This window comes from Mesoplodon densirostris, chromosome 9 (genome assembly GCF_025265405.1).
Source record: "Mesoplodon densirostris isolate mMesDen1 chromosome 9, mMesDen1 primary haplotype, whole genome shotgun sequence".
NCBI classification, from domain to species: Eukaryota; Metazoa; Chordata; class Mammalia; order Artiodactyla; family Ziphiidae; genus Mesoplodon; species Mesoplodon densirostris.
Window position 1 is genome coordinate 24094416 of NC_082669.1, and position 25630 is coordinate 24120045.

At 41.0% G+C, this 25630-nt stretch overlaps 1 protein-coding gene across 1 annotated transcript in view; it reads right to left on the reverse strand.

Moving 5' to 3' along the window:
• GLI3 (GLI family zinc finger 3) overlaps positions 1-25630 on the reverse strand; it is a 280874-nt gene that overhangs the window by 93529 nt on the left and 161715 nt on the right. Inside the window, exon 4 of the mRNA XM_060107530.1 lies at positions 25159-25264. Coding sequence (XP_059963513.1) covers positions 25159-25264 — 106 coding nt within the window. The remainder of the gene's footprint in view (positions 1-25158; positions 25265-25630) is intronic.

Here is a 25630-nt window from a genome sequence, read left to right on the forward strand (position 1 = left end):
CACTTTCCCTCTGGATTCCACTAAGCAGATGCACTGGCAGGAACTGGCGGCAGAGGGGAGAGAAGTCAGGGTACGAATTCCCCTCACTTCCTTTCACTAGTTACAGTTCTGCTGGCGGCACTCTTCCCCGCAAGGCCCCCGCTCCCCAAGTGTGACCTTTCTTCCTTGGCTCTAGCCCTCACTGCCCTTGCCCTCTGACTGCACCTTCAGGCTAGGGCTGGTAACCTCCTCAAACTTTTGCTAGTCCTGGAGGCTTTACTATCACTTTCCGAGCCCTTAACCTTGTCCACACCTCTGTAAATATCTGCTCCATGGAACTGCCAGGAAACTGCTAGCTGATAAGATGGTTCAGTTTCAAATCTCATTTTCATCTTCTCTGCAGCTAAAGAATATTTCCCATGAATTTTTAACTGACCTAGGCCTTTTACAAATTTACCATATTGGATTTCAATTTTGAAAAGCTACATGTATAACCACACAGATGAATATTTCAAGGAGATGTTCATTCGATATACATTTTATTGAAAATACATTTACTAAGAATCCATTATGATTTTAGCACTTTGGGGGATTTCAAGAAACATAATATATGGTCATTTGGTCCCTGCTCTCTAAGAGTTTATAGTCAAATGGGGGGAGGCGAAGGCACACACACATAAAGTGTATAGAGAACAAGTCTTATCTGATGGGTCAAAATGCATCAACAGGAGCCTTCCAGGATGCAGTCTGGTTATGTAAAATATGCAGCATGAACTGTGCTACCAAGAGTAGATAAAATTTGGATAGAAGTAGCCACTGAAGGTGAAGGGACATCACTTAATGTACACGTTAATGCTAAGAGGCTGAATATTTTCTTAGAGGGAGAATTCAAGGGCTATGGTTGATTTCTTTAACAAAAAAAAAAAAAGAGAGAGAGAAAGGGAGAGAAATATTTGTTTAAATGGGGAAACATCATTTCAAGGGATTTGAGAATGACCTTCTTATTTTTATTTCCTATTTATGTCTAATTATAAAAGGAATTTATATCCATGAACTGAAAAGTTGAGACTATTTTTAAAAAAGATTATTTTAAAAAATAGGGCCTCCCTGGTGGCGCAAGTGGTTGAGAGTCCGCCTGCCGATGCAGGGGATACGGGTTCGTGCCCTGGTCTGGGAGGATCCCATGTGCCGCAGAGCGGCTGGGCCCGTGAGCCGTGGCCGCTGAGCCTGCGCGTCCGAAGCCTGTGCTCCGCAACGGGGGAGGCCACAGCGGTAAGAGGCCCGCATACCGCAAAAAAAAAAAAACAAAAACAAAACAAAAAAAAACAATAGTTGTTCCCTATATTCAAGCTATTCAAATCTAGCCAACGTCAATATTTTATTTTATTTTTTTTGCGGTATGCAGGCCTCTCACTGCTGTGGCCTCTCCTGTTGCGAATCACAGGCTCTGGACACGCAGGCTCAGCGGCCATGGCTTACGGGCCCAGCTGCTCCGCAGCATGTGGGATCTTCCCAGACCGGGGCACGAACCCGTGTCCCCTGCATCGGCAGGCAGACTCTCAACTACTGCACCAGCAGGGAAGCCCACCAACGTCAATATCTTAACCTATGTACTCCAGTATTTTATTTTTTTTGGCAAATTATTTTTTTAATCTTAATTTGCTGTTCAAATTAAAGCCATCATGAGTTATCATTAAAAACCCACTAGAATGTTATTACAAGATATTGAATAGAGTTCCCTGTGCTATACAATAAATCCTTATTGCTTATCTATTTTATGTTACTAGTTTATATCTGTTAATCCCATACTCCTAATTTATCTCCCACCCCTTTCCCCTTTGGTAACCACAAGTTTGTTTTCTATGTCTGTGAGTCTGTTTCTGTTTTGTACATAAATTCACTTGTATTGTTTCTTAGATTCCACATATAAGTGATATCATATAATATTTATCTTTCTAAGACTTAAAATAATCAGAAAAAAATATAATAGATAACTGAATCACATTGCTGTACACAGGAAACTAACACAATACTGTAAATTAACTATGCTTACATTAATTAATTAAGAAAACCCCCACTAGAATTGTTAAACTGAAAAAGACTGACAGCACCAAGTGTTGATGACAATTTGGAGCAACAGGAACTCTCAAACGACCTGAGTATAAGCTGCTGCAGCCTCGCTGGAAAACCGCTAGGCATTATCTATTCAAACAGATGCACACCTTATGATCCCGTAATTCCTCTCCTTGGTGTATACTGTACAATACTGTGTACACATGTGCCACAATATACTAGAATATTCAGAGCGGCATTATTCATTCATGTTAAAATTGGAAACAACCGAATATCTATCAACAGTAGACTGGGCAAATAATTCATACAATGAAATAGTGACTAGCTATGAAAATGAACAAACTATAATGTGGAAAAATCTCACACACATAATGTTGAGGAGAAGAAGCCTGGTACATAAGAATATGATATACTGTATTATCCCATTTATATAAAGATCAATAACAGACAGACCTAAACATTAGCTTTGGGATGCTCGGGATAATGTTTACCTTTTGCTAGGTTCTTGGGGGGTGGTGCCTGTGGAGGGTTTCTGGATGCCAGTGATTATTATAGTTCTAGACTTGGTTAGTGGTGTGCGGTTTTCACTCTGGGATAACTCACAATAATTCATTGAGCTATTTGTGTATACTCTGTATACTCTTCTGTATGTGTACTATGTATTACCAATTTTTAAGAAAAGAATATATGCTTTTGATTTGTTTCGACTATAACAAGATTTTCCAGTGATTTCAAACTGCTCCTATCAAGTTTAGAAAATCCAATAGATGTGCACTTGTATTTTTCAAAATTTGAAAAATATTGCTTAAAAAATACCATCAATAATAACATGATATTTACCACTATTAAACAAAGATGGTCTAGTTGACACATTAGTCTCAGTTCAAAGTAAACTGTGGAAGATAGGTTTCTGTATATTCATTTCGGGGGAGGAAAGGTCCAGCGAAGCCAAGCGAAAGGAGAAGCCAAGCAAATATTCATAACTCATGTCAGTCAGGTCCTTCGACAACTGGAGCAATGTTATGTTTTATACAAGAACAATGCAATTGTTTATGGCTAAAAGTGATTTTATTCCTTCATAAGAAGACTGCAAAAAATAATTTGCTAAAATTGGTCTCTACCCTGTACTTTAATAGAACTCTATACTAATAGACTAGGATTCCAAGGTCAGGAAAAGAGGCAAAAAAACTGTAAAAGAAGGTCCATTCAAACAACTACAATGTGCAGTGCACTGTTATTAACAAGAGTTCTTAAACATACTATTGGTTCAAATAAGCACTTGGATATAAATAACCACATCTCATAGCATGGGGCTTCCTGTCCCAACTCACCCTTGTATAAAGAAAGTGCCTTGGGACTTCCCTGGTGGTCCAGTGGTAAAGAATCCACTTTCCAATGCAGGGGATGAAGGTTCGATCCCTGGTTGGGGAACTAAGTTCCCACATGCCACGGGGCAACTAAGCCCGTGCACCACAACAAGAGAGAGTAAAACCCGCACGCCACAACGAAGATACCACCTTGATGAGGAAACAGCTGTGGTTGCAGGAGAGAGATGTCCAGCTGTGATGCTTTCCTAACCCGATGCCTGGCAGATGGGGGGGACGGAGAGCAGGTCTCAGTGGTCAGCTTCTGGGACAGTTGATGGGGCCTGTTTTCTGAAGCCCTTCCCAACTGTTCTGCGGTAACAAAGCGAACAGACACTGTCCTTTTCTCCCTTCTTTCCCTAAGATAATAAGTTGTTCCCTTTTTCCTTTGGATGTTCTGTCTTCCTCTAGTGGGGCAGGCCACCAAGGGAGGCCAATCCAGCCAGGCCCACAGGACCAGGGGGCTGTCCTGTCTCAGCCTCCTCCTTTTTTTCTTCCTGCAGTAGGGACAGTGGCTTTAATCAGCTGTTCTGTACCATCAGAGTGGCAAGGTCTCAGGTTTAGATTTAGTGCTGGGTCAACAAGATCATTAAAAGTCTGCTTTGCTCCAAGGCTCTTTAGGCCTAGATGGAAAAGCAGAGCTGTACTATTTAATGTTTAATAAGAAAATATACATAAAGCATTTAGCCGGAGACCTGTCACGTGGTAAGTTCTCAGTAAATGTTGGCCCCTATGACCAACACACTCATTCCTACTGCTGCTGTTGCTACTAGAGCTCTGGGTGGTCAAGGCTAAAGCCATGCTGCTTTCATTGCATCCTTGTGCATTCCCTTCCTCAGTTCTGGAGCTGGCCTGGGTTCAGCTCTCCTGACACCCTTGGTGTCATCTAGGAGGGTCTCCCCGAACCTCTTTGGACAAAGCAAAGAGATTAGTGACTCTACCTGACCATAGTAAAATGGATGGCATTTTTTTTTCCCCGAAAGTAAATTCAAGGGCATGATTATTCTGTAACTTCACTGCCATGAAAAAAGAAAAAGTGGTGGTGCGGGGACGAACATTTCAAAGTCTGATTTCTCTGACATTCCTGCCAACTTTCCACTGATTCTAATAGGTCGGAATTTTTTGGAATTTGATGAATTACAATACCCCCCAAACAGCAGGCAAAATGGCAAACTAATGTCCTTTTCCAAGAAGAAAACACACTGCAAAACAGAAAGATGTTGAAACACAACAGTGTGGAGTGACCAAGGACTGAGTCTCATGAACTAACAGCATCTAGAAAATCCCTGGGTCCTATGGCGTTTGTTCCTCAGTGTTACATTTGTTCTTTCTTTCTTTCTTCTCTCTCTCTCTCTCTCTCCTCTCCTTCTTTTTCTTTCTTTTCTTCCTTCCTTCCTTTCTTTTCTTTCTTTCTTTTCTTTCTTTCTTTCTTTCCTTCCTTTTCTTTCCTTCTTTCTTCCTTTCTTCCTTTCTTTCAGGTATTAACGTTTTCTGATAATGTAGAATTCTATCAACCATGACCCCCTCTGGTAGGATTTGAGCCACAATACGTACCAGGTATAAGGAAAAAGGACAGTAAAGTAGTAGACAAGATTCAATTAGAACTGCTGATTTAATTAACTAAACAAACAAGCCTGTGCTTGTATCATTTACCTGGAAATTTCCACCATTTAAGGTCAACAGATACTTAAAACATCTCAAGAGCCCCAAGCCAGGATTTAAGTGAGAAGCCTCCCAGCTGGAGGCTTCAGATCCTGAGCGGACATAATTAATTAGAAACAGGAAGTTAGGTTCCACAGTTTAATCCTTGCTTCACGTTGAGTCCTCTTACAGATGGTATGGAGGACATTTATAACAAAGACAGGGTGCATCTGGAATGCTGACCCAAGGAGAGATGAGGCTTCTGTTTTAACTGATATTTTGCAAACGTTACTTCAAGAACCAGCTCGAATAAATCCTTTATCAACAGCAGTCTGGCACGTTGAGCTTAGGTGTGTCTTCCAGGACAGGAGCTGGTGTGGACTTCTTCTCTGGGACCATCATCATCATAATCCTTGTAATTATTTTGATGACTGTTAACTACAGACTAGAGTGTTTACTGGGTTGTCTCTTATCATCCTTGGCAAGATGCATCTGACTCACACTTTCCCTCATGCTTTAAATCACCCCTATTTTAAGTGATAACAGAGATGTCCATCAAGGAACTATTATTATCTAAATAGCTCTCCTCCAGAAGAAAATCCCCCAGGTTTTGCTAGGGGCCTCTGGCTTAGTTAAGGTGAAAATAAGAGGCCCTTTTAAAGTGCCATGCGCTTTAGATTTAACTGGAATTAGATCTTGTAAGACTCTACTTCATGTTGATCAAGACTTTATATCCCAGGCACACTTCTTGATATTCTAGACTTTTAACCCTTCTTGAAATGGAACAGGACCCTATGGTCCTTGCTCCGCCCCCTAACCCGTGTCCTCTGCCTGCCTTTTGTCTGTGGAGAACTTTAGCCAAAAAATAAGTTTAATCAGAGAAGTGAGAAAATGGAGAAACAAAGGAAAGCAGTCAAAGGAGACCAAATAATTTAGTCGTTAAGCATAGTCAAGGACTTCTAGTTCCTTCTCAAGGGCTATAAAATAAAGCAAACTTTACTTTCCACCAACCTTGTCTCTTTATTGGCTTTTGAGCGGTGAGCAGCCAGACCCCACTTTCAGTTACATACTGAGGGTGTCAAACTTTTCCAAAATAAGTTAAATATGAAAGGTGTATATCTAATGATCTAATGTCCTGGGGGAACAATCTGTCTATATTATTCCATAGGAAAGAAGCATTAAGCTCTACATAAGGAGACAGCAATGTCCTTAGGGGTCTTGTCATCCTGGTTTCGGAGAACTTTGCTCCAGGCAAAGGGAATATCATCAGGAGAGGCTGAAGGCCCGTCTGGCCACTGGAAAAGGAACCACACAGCCTCTTGCTGCACTCTGTTCTTCCCAATGAAAGCAAGTCTTCTGACACCACAAGTAAGGATGGATTGAACTTACTGGGAATATCTATATGATGTGTGGAAATCACCTGTTCAGATTACCCTCAGAGAACCTGCATGGGACCACAGCCTTTCTGAAGACAGCTTTTTGGGCTTTACTTTTCTCATCTGTAAAATGTGAGGATTTGGATGACATGATCTCCACTCCACCCACCAGGGTTAAAGTATCTTTTGGTCCTAAAATCCAGTGTTTTCTATGATTCAAACCATTTGTTTCCATCTGCCTTTGAGCAGCTTTGACAATTCATGTTACCAAGTCTGTAACTTGAATAAAGTTTAGTTTGAACATTTAGTGACACTTCACTTGAGTCTCATTTTCCTTCTTTGTTCCCTCTTTTTGTTCATTAAAAAAATTTTTTTTTTATTGAAACGTAGTTGATTTACAATGTTGTGTTAGTCTCAGGTGTACAGCTGAGTCAGTTTTATATATATATATATATATATATATATATATATATATTCTTTATCAGATTCTTTTCCATTATAGATTATAAGATATTGAGTATAGTTCCCTGTGCTATATATGGTAGGTCCTTGTTAGTTATTTATTTTATATATAGTAGTGTATATATGTTAAGCCCAAACTCCTAATTTATCCCTCCCCCTGCTCCCCTTTGGTCACCATAAGTTTGTTTTCTATGTCTTTTGCTCCCTCTTTTTTTTTCCACATTCTATTTTTTATTTTTTTAACATCTTTATCAGAGTAGAATTGCTTTACAATGGTGTGTTAGTTTCTGCTGTATAACAAAGTGAATCAGCTATACATATACATACATCCCCATATCTCCTCCCTCTTGCGTCTCCCTCTTTTGAATGGCATTGCCATCATCATTGCGACTGATGTCCCCCTGCCCCTGGCCACTCTGGTCTTCAACTTTGATATTTCTCCCTGGAGAAATGAAAGGGTCTGGCTTTATGTTGATTGGATTTGGATGATGATGGATGAGCAAAATTTGCGACCATGTAGCCATGCAAACGGTTCGGTACTGAGCCTCAGCTTAAACCCTAAAGGAGCTTTTACCAGAGAGTTCATGGCTATTAGATGTTTTTATATTAACAACACTTTTCCCATCCAGGTTTGTGCATTTTATCTTTATTCTTTCACATCCTGAAATTGCTTGGATAACAGAGAGGGTTTATATATTATACACACACACAGACACACACACACACACATACACACACACATTTCTAAGAGCAGCCTGAACTTTTAGGGGAAATTGAAGAGGCTTTGTGTCAAGTACAGCTAAATCCAGCCTTTCCATATCAAACCTCTGCTAGAAAATTACTGTGCAGATGATAAGGCAGAAAGATATAATAAAAAGTGACTCTACTCAATTTACACTGCAATATTGGTATGACTGAATATTTCTCATTCAGGTGTCTGATAAAATCGCTAAACTGTATTGCAGATAAATAAAGGAGGCTTCTGTCAAGAATAAACACCATTAATCATGAAGTCTTACCCTCTGAGAGCCTGTGCTATGCATCTGCACAAATACACCAACACAACCAGCAGGCAACATATACTTCCCTGCTTTATACCCTTTCAGGCTGAAGTTGGCCTCCTTTTTCATTTTGTAAGATTCAGGCAGCAGGAGCATTTTGAAAACACTCTCTTTACATTTTAACTTTACAGTCTGCAACTGGGTCCTTTATTACAACACTGAGGAAAAATCAGCTGGGTTCTTGGGGGAAAAAAATCCTTGACGATGAAATAATTTTTTTTGTTGATTACAAACCTACACAGTCAATATATATATATGATCTATACTGTATTTCATCAAAGCTAAGATGCTATTGATCTAAAGACCCAGCATTATTTTAGGAACCACTCAGAAGGATGGTTCTTCCTTATCACCTTCAATTTTTACTTTATACTTATGAAAAGAGCTCTTTCAGGCTTATTCAGACAGAGGCTTTCTCATATATCACTGTAGTACTTGCACAGAAAGGAAAATCTAAGGCAAAGTAATTTTACTGAGATACCTGTTGCTGTACACCTGAAACTAACTAAATTACTAAATTAAATTTAAAAAAGAGATACTTGAAACTTCCTCATGACTGCCACTTCCCAGTAGCAATCGTAAAACACAACAGACTGTAAGATACATTCCAATTTCAGAGATGTTAAAAGGTGAAGAAAAGATGGACAACTCAGAATAGATGGCTTAAATATGGTAATAGACACGTATTCGGTCACTCTGCCATTTCTCAAACACTTAGGACATGCCAGAGACTGTGTTACGTGCTATCTATTTGCTCCTTCATTGAATTCTTGATTCACATGGGACTGAATAATTAAACTGGGCTTGGATAGAGTAGGTACTCTGATAGTAAATACCCAAGCTGGATTCAAATCAAGTCTATAGTTTTAAACACAAAGGAAAATTACTCCAAGACAAATACAAATATGTGCATCCATGCTTAAATGCACTTATATTTTAGCATTATTGAGGCTTTTCAACAACCAGGACAGTATGGTTTTCCAGTGACCTTTTCACTCCAAAGGGAATTGATTTGAACATTCACATATTCACGGGGCGCACCAGGAGCCCAGTGGCCCTGTGCACTGGTGGCCCAGGGATGTGTAAGGCATCACTAGAGAGTGTGCGGAAAAAAGCAGGAGGTACAACCAGAGTTTGTGCAAGACTCTCCCAGCAGATCTTCACAGGAGGAAAGAGGGCAGGAGAAAAAACTGGCATGTGGGCATGTACATATCAGGGCCATGATGTTTTCATAGATTCCTCTTCTAAGGAAAAAAACCATGAACAAACCTAAACTTTCCATAACCGTGGGATGTTAGAAGGCATCTGAAAGATCATTTAATCCAATGGCTTTACTTCACAGATGAAAACAAGGAGACCCAGAGAGGTCAGGGCCCGTGTTCAAGGACCCAGTGGATTTGTGGCACAGCTGAGATGGAAATGAGTGAGGCCCACATTTATTGTGAAAACAGCGTATACAGTGGCTTCAAGAAGAGGCTCATCCGAAGCCAGGTGCCAATAGAGTTAGGTTGGAATTTTCAGGAATTACACTTTGAAACCCAGAAAAAAAGCATTATCATGGGCTAATGTTACCAACATTCTATTGGGTGGAGAGGAGGAATGCTCAGAGGTGATTACTCAGCAAAGCTGTAACCCAGTCCTACTTGTAAGGGATGTTTAATTGTGTTACACAGGAAGTATTCCAACAGCTGTGTTTTGGCTCCCTGGGGGATCCGTTTTCAGAGCCCACTCCAAGGAGGAAGGGCCTCTTATAGCCAAAAGAGGTTTAATTCCCATCTTCCAAACAAATCCTCCCCATGTAAAGAAGCACCGTGATCCCCCAGAGTGGATGCGTTTATTTGCCAAAGAGAACACAGACTCTCACAGAAAGACTGGGCCCCGCAGTACGCAGCCATTCCAAGGGCTCATAAAGATCAGACACCAAGAGCTCAGTTCGAACCAGGACCAGCAAGAAGATAATGGATCCCAAGAAACCAGAACCAGGCCCTGGCCACATGGCTCGGGACCTTCCCCAGTTCCTTAAGGAAGAGCTTCTGTGTCTATATGGGCATTTACACTGCATATAATTTTCATCACAGATTGAGTGTTCAATCATTTCTGAAAAACTCTTTGGTCCTCGTTGGGGAAGTTTCAAGTCAAAACCACTTCCAGGCACACTGTCAACAAATGGAGGTTCCCTGTTAGGTATAGCACACCCTACCTGCCTGTCTGAGTCAAGTTTCTCATGTGTTAAAAAATGGTTAAAAACAGGTGAACAGACCCCTTAGAGAATTTTGTTCTTAAGACAGCTGAATTTTTTCTGGCGGTATCACAATGCTTTCACAATACCTATAATGAAGGCATAATTCATTAAAGAATCAAATATTTAATCTATATTAGTAGAGGTTAAAAAAACATAATTCATAAGTCTGTTCACTGTCCATCTCTGTCTCAGTCATAAATTGTACTTCAGAAAACATATACGCACAAGAAAATATAACGGCTATGATTAGGATATCTGCATAATTTTCATTATTGTTGTTCATTATTTCTACACAGACATGCATTTTGTACAAAATAATTATGAAATTCCAGATATAGATTTAATTTGAATGGAGCTAGCGGGCTCCCCTCCCACCCGGCCCAGGACAATTTATGTTACTGAATTGGGCAAGAGTATAATAACCTGAACTGTCCTCTTTCAAGAGCCTGATTCACGTTGAAAGGACTAGTAGCCTCCTTCCGTGAGTTTCAAGCTAGCGATGATTCAACAGCAGCTATGTTTTTAAACCAGAATGAAGCACTACCCTCTCGCTAATGAGGTTATAAAATGTCTTTAGGTCTCCGTGTTAGGGGCACTTACAAGCACTCTGCTTAGCAGAGGTCCACGGCACTTCGAAGCTGTGGACTAATCACCCAGGCCGGAATCAAATGGGCTGGAAGAATTCAGAGACTTGGCTCCCAGGAATGTAATTCATGCAGAAAAGCGCTATCAGAGCGAGGCCAGGGAACCTCGTGGGAAGAAAGCAAAATAAACAGTTCAACAAAGAAAACAAAGACCAGCCAATAGCCTTTTCTAAAGCTTGAGTACACTGAGACTTCAGTGGGGTCCCCCAGACAAAGACCTCATCAAAGAACACCCTTGCAAAGCAAACAGACCCTGAAGGACGTTTCCCTCCTGCACTGGGGGAGAAGGGACCAGACTCTAGTTTTCTGTCTTTCCAGTTCAACTTCCTCTTACCTGCCTCCTCCCAGCAAACAAAGAAACACCAAACAACAATAATCAAAATAACTGAACAGTCCTATGTTTGTCTGGGTCCAAAGATGGGGGGAGGTGGGGAAGTCCAGCCAAATTAAAAACCGTGCAGTGTAGTTTCTGACTGTGGTTCAGGTCACGGGAAGGCCCTCACCAGTGTATGACCCGTCTTGGTCAGAGACACACAACCTGCTCTGCATGCCCCAGAGATGGAGAGAGACTCATGAAGGGCTCAAGGACTTTCGCTTTGAAAAGTCTCACAAACAGCACGTGACATCACCAACCCGGTGCCTGTCGACTTGGAGAGAATCCCTCCCTAGAGCTCAGTGCAGCCTTAGGCCTGAGGTTGGGCCTCTGCTTTCAGCAACCCCCATACCCCCAATTCCCTGACATCTGGCAAACTCTTGAATTGGACTCTTCGTCACTCCATCCAGTAACTATTGATACATGTATCTCAGCAGCCCTGAAATCCAAAGTCTGAGTGACCAGATTTTGATCATTAGAACAAGATTAAAATACTTCAGGCTGACTTTCTTTTCTCCTCTTGACTACTTCCACGAAGAAGAGGATCATGCAGTCTTTTATCGGCTAAGCTCCAGGACAGGCTGAGATGACCACGAGGAAAATGGACAGACGTGAGCACCGTGTATGTGTGTGTGTGTGCTTATATATGTATGTGAGCATGTAAATATATATATATATAGTGTGTGTGTATATATGTATATGAATATATATATATGTGTGTGTGTTTTGGGGGTGTATATGTGTGTGTATTTATATATATATATGTGAGTGTGTATATATATATAGTGTGTGTGTATATATGTATGTGAGTATACATGTGTGCGTGTGTGCTTATATATGTATGTGAGCATGTAAATATATATATATAGTGTGTGTGTGTATATATGTATATGAATATATATATATGTGTGTTTTGGGGGTGTATATGTGTGTATGTGTTTATATATATATGTGAGTGTGTATATATATATATATAGTGTGTGTGTATATATGTATGTGAGTATACATGTGTGCGTGTGTGCTTATATATGTATGTGAGCATGTAAATATATATATATAGTGTGTGTGTGTATATATGTATATGAATATATATATATGTGTGTTTTGGGGGTGTATGTGTGTGTGTGTTTATATATGTATGTGAGTATATATAAGTGTGTGTGTGCATAGTGAAATAACAGAAAATGCTTACGTTAAATAAAGAAACCGAAAATGTTAATATTAACACAATCTCATATAATCCTAATTTTCATGTGTTATATCCCAGGCAAATACAGTAGGAAAAACCTTTAAAAATCAGAAACCTCTTTAGAAGTCTGATTGCTTTTTTCCTGATTTAACCTTTGAATCTGTTTCTGAAAACTTTCACGGGTGTGCACAGTTTATGTTGAAAACCATGTATGCTAGGAAGATGGGGATTTTGTTCCACGGGGGAGTCAGAGATCTCTTTGAATAGAGGCAAGAAGAATTTTAGGAAGCTAGGAATGCTTTCTTTGGACCCTGTCTTCAAAATGTAAACCATATTCAAGCAACAGGGTTTGGTGATTTGTTTTGCAAATCATTTGGCAGGTCATTTAACCGTCAGTACATCTCTTTTCCCACCTTACATAATAAAGATACTGTTCACTTCTGGTGAACTTGGCAATATTTGAATACTATTTGAATGTATTTGGAAGATGGTGATTCTCTCTGGTTAGTGCTAAACTCATTCTAGGTAGTAGAAGACACACATGAACCTAGTCAGGCCCTGGGAATTACTTAATGCACTGAGTTAATGTAACTCCCTCAGGCAGAAGCTCTTACTACTGAGAAATGACTGGGGTCTGGGGGGGTGGGCGGTGTCAGGTTCCTTAGGAACTATTCACACGTACCCACTAGCAACCAGCGCTGAGGACCCTCACAGGTGAACTTGTGAAAGAATGCCTTCAACTGCCGCTCATTCATTTTGGTATTAATGAATTAGATTTTCAGATGGAGGCTAAGTTCCTATTCCCTATAACAGTCCCAATGGCAAAATTTTTAATGAAATTATAATCTCTCTGTAGTTGGATTAGAAAGTTTTAAATATCTATAACTCATAAACATGTGGGATGTTTCATTACCCAGAATATTAGTGGTTGAATGTTAGAAAATCTATAGCTTTGGATTCAAGATCCTTATTTTTTTTTCTTTACTGGAAATGTACAGTCAGCCCTCTGTATCTGGGGTTTCACATCCATAGGTTTCAACCAACCATGGATAGAAAATATTTGGGGAAAAAAATTTCTGGAAAGTTCCAAAAAGCAAAACTTGGAAGTTGCAGCATGCTGGCAACTATTTGTATAACACTTACATTGTATTAGGTATTATAAGTAATCTAGAGATGATTTGAAGTTTATGGGAGGATGTGCATAGGTTATATGCTAATACCATGTCATTTTATATAAGGGACTTGAGCATCCTTAGATTTTGGTATCCAGTGGGGGTCCTGGAATCAATTCCCCACGGATACAAAGGGAGGACTGTACTCTCATGCCTTAAGGCAGTTCCTGCCACTTCCTACCCTTCTGAGTTCAATTTCCCTAGCTGTGTGGAGGGAGAGAGAGAGAGAGAGACAGGGAGACAGACAGAGACAGTGGGAGAGGAGAGATGCAGGTGAAGGGTATAGATCTCTCATTACACTTGACATTTTTCAACACCAGTGTTACAACATTGTTACAACAATGTTACAAACACTGATACAGTGTCACCAGTTCAGCTGGGTTAAATCAGGAGGTAAACATGGGACCAATGCACCATTTACCTGGTTAATTTTTACCCAACTGCAATGTCACGATGCCCATTACTGTTCTGATATGCCTCTTACAAAGATCACATCAGAACTAAAAGTGGTCCATATATTTATTTCAAATTTCTTTTCAATACAGTTATCTAATGCATGTTCTGCAACACATCACTACCCTTGGACTCAGAGGATGAGTTTGAAAACAGACCTTCCTCTTGCTCTTTCCTTTCGGTATGCTTAGTTGGCTCGGATCACCAAAGATGCAAAAATCTAGCTAATTTGTTACTTAGGATTCAAAAAGTTAGCAGGCAGGTTCCTGGAAACAAATCTGCAAACATTGGTTTTTTGGGTTTTTTTTTTTTTTTTCCTGTATGAATTTCGCTGGGGGCAGGGGTGGGGATGCAGCAATAACAAAAAGAAATGAGTGACAGGCAGCCCTGTGTCCCCAGCCTTTGTTCCCCTGGGGAAGGGTCTGAAATGAACTCAGCCTGCTGAGCGGCTATAGGAAATGGCATGTCTTTGTTTAGGTTTGGGAAAAGCAGGTTCTGTTACCTAAGTGAGGGAGGGATGGCCACAGAGGAAGAGCTGCAGGCAGCTTGGGTTTGGGTGGTATTTATCACCTAAAAACTAACCGGAAAGTGCCTTCCCGTTGGGACAGATCCTGTGAAAGTTCAATTTTCTCCAATGCATACTTTGAAAACTAAATACAACGATGGCAGTAAATTTCTGTTTTCTTTGAAGCCAGGCTTAACATGAGTGGAAGCATTGTACACAAAGAAAAAAGTCTGTTACAGTCCAGTGCCCCCCAGGCCCCTGCAACAGGCTGGACGGCAGGCTCTATAGAGCTGGCAGCTTCTGGTTCAGTGGCTGTGAATACCTTCAGTCAATATCTGCTCCCGGCCGGACTGCTGAGCCCAGCACAAAGAACACAGGAATTTATCCAAGAAGCTGGCTCTCAGACTCTCTGAATATGCAGTATAATTAGGGCCTGCTTTCTCTGTAACCAATGACCGAATTCAATCTTTCAGTCATTAGAAATATTGTAAGACAAAACTAGTCTACATAGGATGGATAAACAACAAAGTCCTACTGTAGAGCACAGGGAACTATATTCAATATCCTGAGATAAACCATAATGGAAAAGAACATGAAAAAGAACGCATATATACGTACAACTGAACCACTTCGCTGTACAGCAGAAGTGAACACACTGTACATCAACTATACTTCAATAATTTTTTTTAAAGAAAGGAGTATTGCAAAACAGAAAAAAGTAGTATGCCCTTGGAGTACCATTTATTTTCCTCATGTTCATTTCTTAATGCAAAGTAAAGTGTGTGGGGTTTCATCTGGATTGATATTGCCAGCTCATCAAAATTTTTAAAGTTTAGGAATTGAAACTCACCAATATTTTCATCCTTAGACTGGGAACTGTGGATGTAGGTGGTCTACGGCAGTGCTTGAAAATGAGGCAGACTTTACATTTTTTTCAGTTGATCATAAGAAATGATACCCAAACAATAAGACTTATTTTCTTTTTTGTGAACTGATACGATATGCACCAAGAAATGTTGGGAATAGCAGTGGGAAAGCCTGAAAGTCGAAAATATGGTGCATGGCATCACTTATAAAAAAAAGAAAAATAAGGCAGAGAAAGGGGGTAGTGAGGCTAGAAAGGGGGTGTTATTTTAGATCAGGCCTTGGGAAATTTTGTAGTTTCGACTTTGCGGGCCATGTCCTTTATCTCAGCTACTCATCTCTGCCCTTGATTGCTAAAGCTGCCATAGACAATAGTAAATAAGTGGCAGTCACTAGATTCCAATAAAACAAGCCATGGGCTGAATTTGGCTTACAGGCCATAGTTTGTCAATCCCTGTTCATTAGCTGGTTCTTCATTGAAGACCTCTCTGATAAGGAGATGCCTGTGCAGGGAAATGTATGAAGTAAGGGAGCAAGCGATGGACATCTTAGGGAAGAAGGTTCCAGGCAGATACATGTTATGATCTCATCCAACATGGCTTACATTTTATAGGGTACACAGCTGTAATCACTGACCATTATTTATCCATGTTTTCATATGGTCTTCTCAAATGCTACTGTTTTTTTCAATATTCTACCAAGTGGATGAATCACAATTCACCCAATACTCCATGTAGCTGGATATATAAATGTCCAGCTGTTGGAGGTTACAAGTTCTACAGTAGCAAACCTGGATGTGTATCTAATTTTGTTTTGTTTTGCTACAGACAAGCCTTTTTCCAGCTCTTCTCCTCACTGCCATGTTCCTATCTTAGAATTTTGCAGAAGATGATGACAGCCAGTGACACTGAAAATTTCCTATCAGGGTATTGTTAGAATTATTTGGGCTCATCCAGTAAGTATAAACTAGAGCACCAAAGGCCCCAGTGTTCGTTTTCATGAGCAGAGGATGAAAGTCAAGTGCAAGGAGTGTAGTGTTTGATATCTAGGTTTAAATAATGGCACAACCATTAACTTCTCTGTGTCAAGGTTTCCGTATCTTGGAAAGGAGGCTAGTGATAATAACTCCATCCTAGGGCTGAATATTCTAAGTACTACATGAGATAGTTTTGTAAAGTTTCTAAAATTGTGCCTACAGTAAGCAGTCAAAAATGTCAGTTATGGGGGCTTCCCTGGTGGCGCAGTGGTTGAGGGTCCACCTGCCAATGCGGGGGACACAGGTTCATGCCCCGGTCTGGGAGGATCCCACATGCCACAGATCGGCTGGGCCCGTGAGCCATGGCTGCTGGGCCTGCGCGTCCGGAGCCTGTGCTCCACAACGGGAGAGGCCACAGTGGTGAGAGGCCCGTGTACCGCAAAAAAAAAAAAAAAAAAGTCAGTTATGGCCATTATTATATTTTTTATGTGAATGGTCTAGTCATATTTTCCCCCTTATATTTGGAATTTTGGTATTCATATTACATTATCAATTAAAGATTGCTAATTTCATTAATTTTATTTCCACGTGAGGGGCCTGAGAAGCAGCTATTAAGTTCAATGGTACCTAGTCACATGAGGTGACCTCAGGCCTTCACAACCAGTAACTAATTTAATATCAGGGAATTCACCTGGCAGTGGAGAGCATCTGACACTGCAGTAGGTATTTTTTTTTTTTTTTTTTTTTTTTTTTTTGGCGGTACACGGGCCTCTCACTGCTGTGGCCTCTCCCGTTGCGGAGCACAGGCTCCGGACGCACAGGCTCAGCGGCCATGGCTCACGGGCCCAGCCGCTCCGCGGCATATGGGATCCTCCCAGACCGGGGCACGAACCCGTATCCCCTGCATCGGCAGGCGGACTCTCAACCACTTGCGCCACCAGGGAGGCCCTGTAGTAGGTATTTATATTAACATCATCTTCAGAAGGAATCGAGCTTTTGATTTTGAGTCCTCAGTGTGCTAGCTTTGTTGGCATGAGGTGACACACTCTACCAAAGTAAACCAACAGAAACAAAAGGAAGAGGATGGCAGTCATCCTGCACTGGCCTAAAAAGGGACAGCCCATTATCACCATGGAAAACAATATTTATCCAGGAGCCACTCTGCAAAGGCACGGGCTCAGCCTAGCAAATGCAAAGACATACACAGGTGGTCTTTGCCCCCAAGAGATGTGATTATAACCTAGTTCATTTTCTTTTCTTCTCTTTTCTGTTCTTTTTTCTTTTCTTATTTTGGAGGGTGGAGGTGAGAGTTACAAAATGTTAGCTACAGTATTTGATGTATAGGCCTACCTGGGAGATATTATGGATTCGGTTCCAGATCATAATAAAGCAAATAAAGCGCATCACATGAATTTTTGGTTTCCTAGTGCACATAAAAGTTATGTTTACAATATAATGTAGTCTATTACGTGTGCAATAGCATTATGTCTAAGAAAAAGCCAATGTGCATGACTTCATTAAAAAATATTTTATTGCTAGGGCTTCCCTGGTGCACAGTGCTTGGGAGTCCGCCTGCCGATGCAGGGGACACGGGTTTGGGCCCCGGTCCGGGAGGATCCCACATGCTGGTCCCGTGAGCCATGACTGCTGAGCCTGGGCGTCCAGAGCCTGTGCTCCGCGACGGAAGAGGCCACAACAGTGAGAGGCCCGTGTACCGCAAAAAAAAAAAAAAAAAAAAAAAAAAAAATTCATTGCTAAAAAATGCTAACTATCAGTGAGCAAATGCCGTTGGAAAGATGTATCCATAGGGTTTCCAGAAACCTTCCCATCCAACAGGGTTTCCAGAAACCTTCAGTGTGTAAAAAAATTAAATATCTGCAAAGCACAATAAAACAAGGTATGCCTGAAATCTGATATGTCATCACACTTTATCAGTCTCAATAATGTTTACGGTAGAGCACAAACACGGGGGGGAAAAGGACTTGCCTGTGTTAATTTTAAATTGTACTATTAAAATATTCCACACAAGTTATGCCCCCAAATACAAATACAAGGTCTTGCTCAACCTCTACATTTTACTGGAGGCTTTCCCTGTGAATGAAAATAATGAAATCACCATTACGTATTATGAGCCCATCACCAAGTTTTAAGTAGATGGCTAGATTGAAGGCTGCTTTTGAATAATTATTAGATGAATTCCCACTAAGCTACTCACACAGGTGCTGAATCCAGGGAGGGAGGGAGGATAGGAGGGAGGGAAACTGAGTAGTAGTTCTGGTCATCCACTTCCTCTTTCTTTCTCTAAGCTTTTACCATAATACTCTATCTTTTCTTAGAGCTTCCTCTGTCTGGAAAGAAATGTATTTATTCTTACTCCAAGCTTGCTACTGGTCTCCCCGCTCGGAACCTTAAAAGGCAGTCATAACCATGGTGGCGACGGGGGAAGCCTCGTTTATTTCCAAATCCCTCTCTTTCCCAGCTCATTTTAATGATCTACCGTGTCCTGTCCTCTCCCCAGGCGCCAGGAAGTGGACCACTTTTAGTGAGAGGAGCAGCTCTTCATACTTCCGTGAAATAATTCTAGTGAGTCAGGCAGCCTTGGAAAGAGGCACGTTGACTCAACTAAGAGAAGAGCTGCCGAGTAGAAGAGAACATGAATGCTCATTTCCCCCAGGAGAGAAGAGATGAAGCTGATTTTGTAAAATGAATTAGTTAAGTGGATGGTGAAGTGCGACAGACTGTCAGAGTGCTGGCTTGGGATGCAGCTTGGGATGCAGTGTTGCTCACATCCATAGCACGAGACAAGGGTAGCTCTCAGCTCCACTGTCAAGATCTGTGGGGCTTGAATTATTGTAATAAATTAGTAACTGAGGCTGATCCTGCTTTTAAAAATGAATTGCCAAGCTCAGCAGAAGCAGATGGACAGTCCGAAATTCATATTGGTCCATAAATGAGGAAACTTTGGCTCAAAAAACCTGTATGTAAAAGATCGATATTTTGGGGACTTTCCTGGCGGTCCAGTGGTTAAGACTCTGTGCTTCCACTGCACGGGGGCACGGGTTTGATCCCTGGTCAGGGAACTAAGATCCTGCGTGCCGTGCGGTGTGGCCAAAAGACAAAACAAAACAAACAAACAAAAAAATTACTTTCAAAAGTAAGCGTGCTTAAATGCATTCTAACACTAAAGCAAGGAAAAAAATGCACACACTCAAAATGCTAGAGAAAGAGCGCTTTCTTCATCAACGTGAAAGTAGTCACTTGAAAATACAACTGTTTCTAGGGGAGAGGGATGTAATATTCCCATTGTCTAAATTTCCAAGTAGAATTTTATTTTATTTTATTTTTAAAATTTAGTTATTTTATTGTTTTCAACATCTTTATTGAAGTATAATTGCTTTACAATTGTGTGAGTTTCTGCTTTATAACAAGGTGAATCAGCTATACGTACACATACATTCCCATATCTCCTCCCTCTTGCCTATTCCACCCTCCCTATCCCACTCCTCTAGGTGGTCACAAAGCACCGAGCTGATCTCCCTGTGCTATGCGGCTGCTTCCCACTAGCTATCTGTTTTACATTCAGTAGTGTATATATGTCCAAGCCACTCTCTGACTTCGTCCCAGCTTACCCTTCCCCCTCCCCGTGTCCTCAAGTCCATTCTCTATGTCTGCGTCTCCAAGTGGAATTTTAAAACAAGTAGTAATCCTTAGCCTAGAGAACACCATCAATTCCCATAGGTTACAACGATAGCTCCTGGAGTTATGCAACCCCACAGCCCTGATGGAAACAATGCAGGGCAGGAAGCAGAGAGAAGACCAAGAAGTAGAAATAATCACATGAAATTTCTGCCTTGACCATGTGGCTACAGATTCAGGTTCTATCATTAACGCTCCAAACGATCTCAGCAACATAATAAAATATACTCATGGATATTTTTCTAAAATGTTGTATTTTTTTCTACATGGCTTAATAAAACATGGACTCTGTGGTCAAAGCAAATGATTTGAGAGAGAACAAGAAACTCCAATTTGCTATTGAACATAAGTTCTGGTGAATTCAGTGGAGAATAACTTTCAGAAGAAAAGGGAAAATTCCCCATATCCAGTGTTTCTTAATTTTCAAGCTACTTGAATTAAATAAATATAATGCAGGAATCATACATTTTTCTGACAACCTTTACATGACAACTCAGGGAATGATGACACTGACATTCCGTGTCCCACTTAGAAATCCCACATCTGAATTCATGATTTCGAGTTAAGAAAGGAAATACTAATAAATCCTAACATTATTTCCAGTACTGTATTTGTAACAATTTAAATGGCTATACTCTGTCTACATTGCCTAACCATAAACTCTGGAGAACACTGTGAGAGTAAATCAGGTAAGCTAAAGGCATTCCATTGAACAAACTGGGCTCTTTAACACAAACTGACGCATTTCCGTACATATTTATAAGGCTTGGTGGTTATTATTAGGCTGTAATTGCAGTTGTTCTAACACCTAATAAGCCATGGTTGGAAAAACAAAGGCAGGTTAATTTGTGATTTCCTGTACTCATTCAGAGGCAAATTAAGTGTCAAACAGCTAATACAGAGCATATTTCATTTTCTGAGATTCTAATTTAATTCTGCACCATATCATTGACGCCTTAATATAGGGTGGTTTATCTAAAACGAGGAGCAATTTACAAACCTCTTTCAATAGAATCATTAATGATAGGATACGATAGCATAATTATCGCAGTGTCTGCCATCCTTCTAAACAGAGACCTGTTGGCATTTCCATCATCAACACACATCCTGTTTCAAGAGACTTACAATTTCATTTTTGAAGTTGGCACCAGAAGAACAATCATGTGTACGAAACAATGAGAATATCCCCAAATGTTGTCGACTTATAATTAAAAATATTTATTCTAAAAACTCCGTAAACTCACTTGATCTCATTTTCTAGAAGCTAATTATAAAACAAGCATTTTGGAATTCAACTTCTAGATAAAATCATTTTATTTTTCCAGGCTACTGCTTTAGCCCCTTGGCAAAGATGTGTTTTTAAGATTTTAGTAACCAAGCTGTATTTGCCTAGATTACCCTCCACGCCTAAAATGATCTGATCACAAGCATCTACATTTGCATCACAGAAGGTGCCAAAGCATCCCAGGGATTCGGGATTGAGCCAGGCCAGAACAGAATCTCAATATTTGTCATGCCCCCAACTGTCGCCATGCTAACTTTCCGCGTTTGCTTAGAGCACCCTGCTTTCAAGGGTGCTCACAAGAACGCGATTTCATTGAACCCTTGGATTTGCGATTTGGAGAGTCAGGTAAGGCAGGTAACTTCATTTCCACAGAATGAAACCAATATATGGAAATTTTAAGTTGCCAGTTCCCAGCACAGGCAAAGCAAGATTGGGAGTCAAGCTCTCTGAGTGCTGGTCCACTGTTTCCCAGACTGGACACCTTGAAGGCCTACTGAGCATGTTTTACTAAGTGCCTGGCTGAGGGGTAGGCAATGCCTGCAAATCTAGCAGGGGCAGTGACCGCTAAACAGTAATTGACCAGGCAAGAGGATGCGACTGCGATTAAAGGCACACAAGGTTCTCTGAGGAACAGCTTCTGGGACAGCCAGCAGAGGTGATTTTGAATTAGGCCTTGAGGGTGAGGAGTTTGATCAATGTTTGCCATGCAGGGAGGGAAGACCACTGAAGGTAATACAGACAGAATGTCACATTATAAGGCACAGAGGTGAGACTGACCCGAGCTTCCCAGAGCCTACTCCAAAAGCTCAGTGTCTCCACCCAGGACCCCGCTATGCCGAGCAGTCCCAGGAGACCACAAAGCATGTGCTCAGCACGCTCTGTGCCCAGCCATGACATTCCCCTAGCACCTCCAGAGCATGTGTTGGGAGGCTCAGGATTATCTACACGCCTTACATCATGAACCTTTGGTAACTAAACATTTACGCAGCTAGAGAACCATTTAGTCAACTGCTGAAAAATTATCCTAAAGTTTGGCTGAAAAAGAGGAAGGACGGGCTTCCCTGGTGGCGCAGTGGTTGAGAGTCCGCCTGCCGATGCAGGCGACACGGGTTCATGCCCCGGTCTGGGAGGATCCCGCATGCCACGGAGCAGCTGGGCCCGTGAGCCATGGCCGTTGGGCCTGCGCGTCCGGAGCCTGTGCTCCGCAACGGGAGAGGCCACAACAGTGAGAGGCCCGCGTACGGCAAAAAAAAAAAAAAAATCAGGAAGGATGACCATCCCTCGGTATCTGAAGGGCACTGGTTCCACAACCCTCACGGATACCAAAATCTGTGGATCCTCAAATCCCTTATATTAAATGGCATAGTATTTGCGTATAACTTATGAACATCCTCCTGGATACTTTAAATCACCTCCAGATTACTTATAATACCTCATACAATGGAAATGCTCTGTAAATAGTTGCCAGTGTGCTGCAAATTCGTGTTCTGCTTTTTGGAACTTTCTGGAATTTTCTTCTCCAATATTTTCAATCCAAGGTTGGTTGCACCCTCAGATGCAGAACCGGAAGACACAAAGGGTTGACTATATTAAAATCTATAAAAATCCCTGCTCAGCAGTCCTGTAGATAATGCAGCCCTCTCTCCTAGGATTCTCCAAACTTGACCTGCCTTATCCTGTGGTGTTTTTATCTCTAGCGAGCTAATTCTTTAGATACAGCAATTAGGGCCTAGAACATACAGTGTGATCTATACGAGGGCTTGCTGTTCTTACATTCTGCCAAAGAACCAAGACTTACGATTTTTACTGATAAATTCATATTTGAATTTAATTACAAGGCAAACCATAATGAACGCAGAGGAACTAGTTTATTCTATCATATAAACTCATCTTTTGAAATTTCTCTATAAGATGATTTTTTTAAGAGTGAAGCACTCTGAAATCCCATAGAAAATCTGATTTAAATTACTTCATCACTTCAGAGACTTGAGTCTGGGAGAACTCAGCTATCTGCATCTCCCAGGCCCGGTGGGCCCTTGCTGGCTCTGTACCACAGGGCAGATCCTCGTCTGAGACCCTTGTGGTCCCATCTGTACTGCAAAACTTTGGTAGAACATGAGGAATTCCATAGCAGGTTTCGGCCTGAACTTGTAATTTCCTTCCCTTTGTATTAGGGGGCTTTAAATTGGCGTCTTGGTTTTGAGTGTATTTTTAGCAGGCTTTAGAAGCCTGTAAATACTTACTTGTGTTCTAGTGAAAAGTTGAAGAATAAGTCACAGGTTTCTGCATTCTCTCTCCCTAAATATCCACTTCTCCTTTAATGCTTATAGAAATCTGAACACAGATTTATGACTTACCTCCAGGCAAATCTGCTCTGAAATTACAATTCAGTAATGGGAGATGGATCCAAAAAACTGTGGGTAAAATATTATATGTGTACTTGGGCATAGAGTTAGGGTTGTTAATATCAATTAATTCTGTTCACAGAGGAGGACTTGTTTTAAAACAACTTCATTTTTCTTTGGCGTATGTGTAATTACACAGCTGTAACTAATAGCCATGGAGGTGCAATCTACCATCCAAATAACTAGCAGGATTCTTCAAAGTATTATTTAGGCTTTTCTAACTTTACTGTCTCAGAATGAAGGGTGATTACCAGATAGGACTCAATGTAAAATCAAGGCCACTCCTAAGGGTCAGCGGCTCCCGAAGATTGACTCCCCTTGTTAGAGTATATATCAGTCTTCTGGACAATTCTGCAAACGAAGACCATGTTAGTTTAGGTGAGGGTTATCCTGACTACCTGATCTTCTTTCCCCCCTAACCTGAGTAAGATCACATTAATTTCCAGGAGATTTTCTCCTTCCTTTTTTTCTTTTTTAATTTTTATTTTATATTGGAGTATAGTTAATGAACAATGTTGTGTTAGCTTCAGGAGTACAGCAAAGTGATTCAGCTATACATGTACCTATTCTGTTTCAAATTCTTTTCCCATTTAGGTTATTACAGAATATTGAGCAGAGTTCTCTGTGCTATACAGTAGGTCCTCGTTGGTTATCTGTTTTAAATATAGGAGCGTGTATATGTCAATCCCAAACTCCCAATTTCTCCCTCCCCTGCACCTTTCCCCTTTAGTAAGCATAAGTTTGTTTTCTAGGTCTGTGAGTCTGTTTCTGTTTTGTAAATAAGTTCATTTGTATCATTTTTTTTTAGCCTCAAATATGATATTTGGCTTTTCTTCTTCCTTTTCTAATGTATGTTATCACCCCCATTCTCTCCTTTTATCTTTGTGTAAACTATGTGCTCGATCACATTTGCCATTTTGTTTGGGTGACATTCCCATCAATCAAGTGACCGTTGGTGTACACACCACAGGGGCTATGAAAATTTACCATGAAAATTTCATTACGATGCATCCTGATCCCTGGAACAGGACCTTCCTGTAACAGAAATTGGAACATGAAAAACTTCACACCCACTCTCAACCAAATACATATCCTGAGTGGTAACCTTCCATTAGGCCCAATTTTTTAATTTAGTATTTACAGCCCACGGAACACATGTCAGCAAAACTATATAAAAAATACTTGCCAGCCACCTAGTGTGACAGGCATTCTTCAGGAAGCAGCAGGGATTTGCTTCAGTGAGGCCAGGAACATATAGGCTTGCTGCATTTCAAAAGTAAATCTTAGACTTCTATCACATCTTCAAAGCCCAGTAGCTGTGCTGGTAACAAAAATCCTGAGATGGTGAAAGCCAGTATTTTGTGCTGTTTCTTTGACGGGTAAAGTTGTAATACTTACACATGCAAAGGGGGGATCGGAGATGGATCGTAATGGTAACGGCCCTCATGGTGTCTTGCATCGATTGGTACAGGAGGATGGAATGCAGGAAAGAGATGAGGAGGGTCTGAAAAAGAAAGAAAGTACAGCCTGTATAAACGGAACACTCTGAAATGGAATGTCAATCCATGAAACCACACTGCTAACCCAGTCTTCACAACTGATGCCGAATCTACCTGAAGAATTTGTGGAAGAATTCTTTACAGTTCAGAATCAAGCAGATACTAATACCAGCACCTGAGGCAGTAAAGCCTCTGAATGCACCAATAACTGAACGCAGGCAGGAAAGCAAGAAAGAGAAACAACACGTGCTCCTACCCTGCAAGGGGCCGGCCAGAGGGCAAGGGCTGCCACAAAGCCAAGAGGAACAGACTCCAAGACACTTTTTAATTTTTAATTTTTATTTTTGTCCTTGCCACGCGGCTTGCAGGAT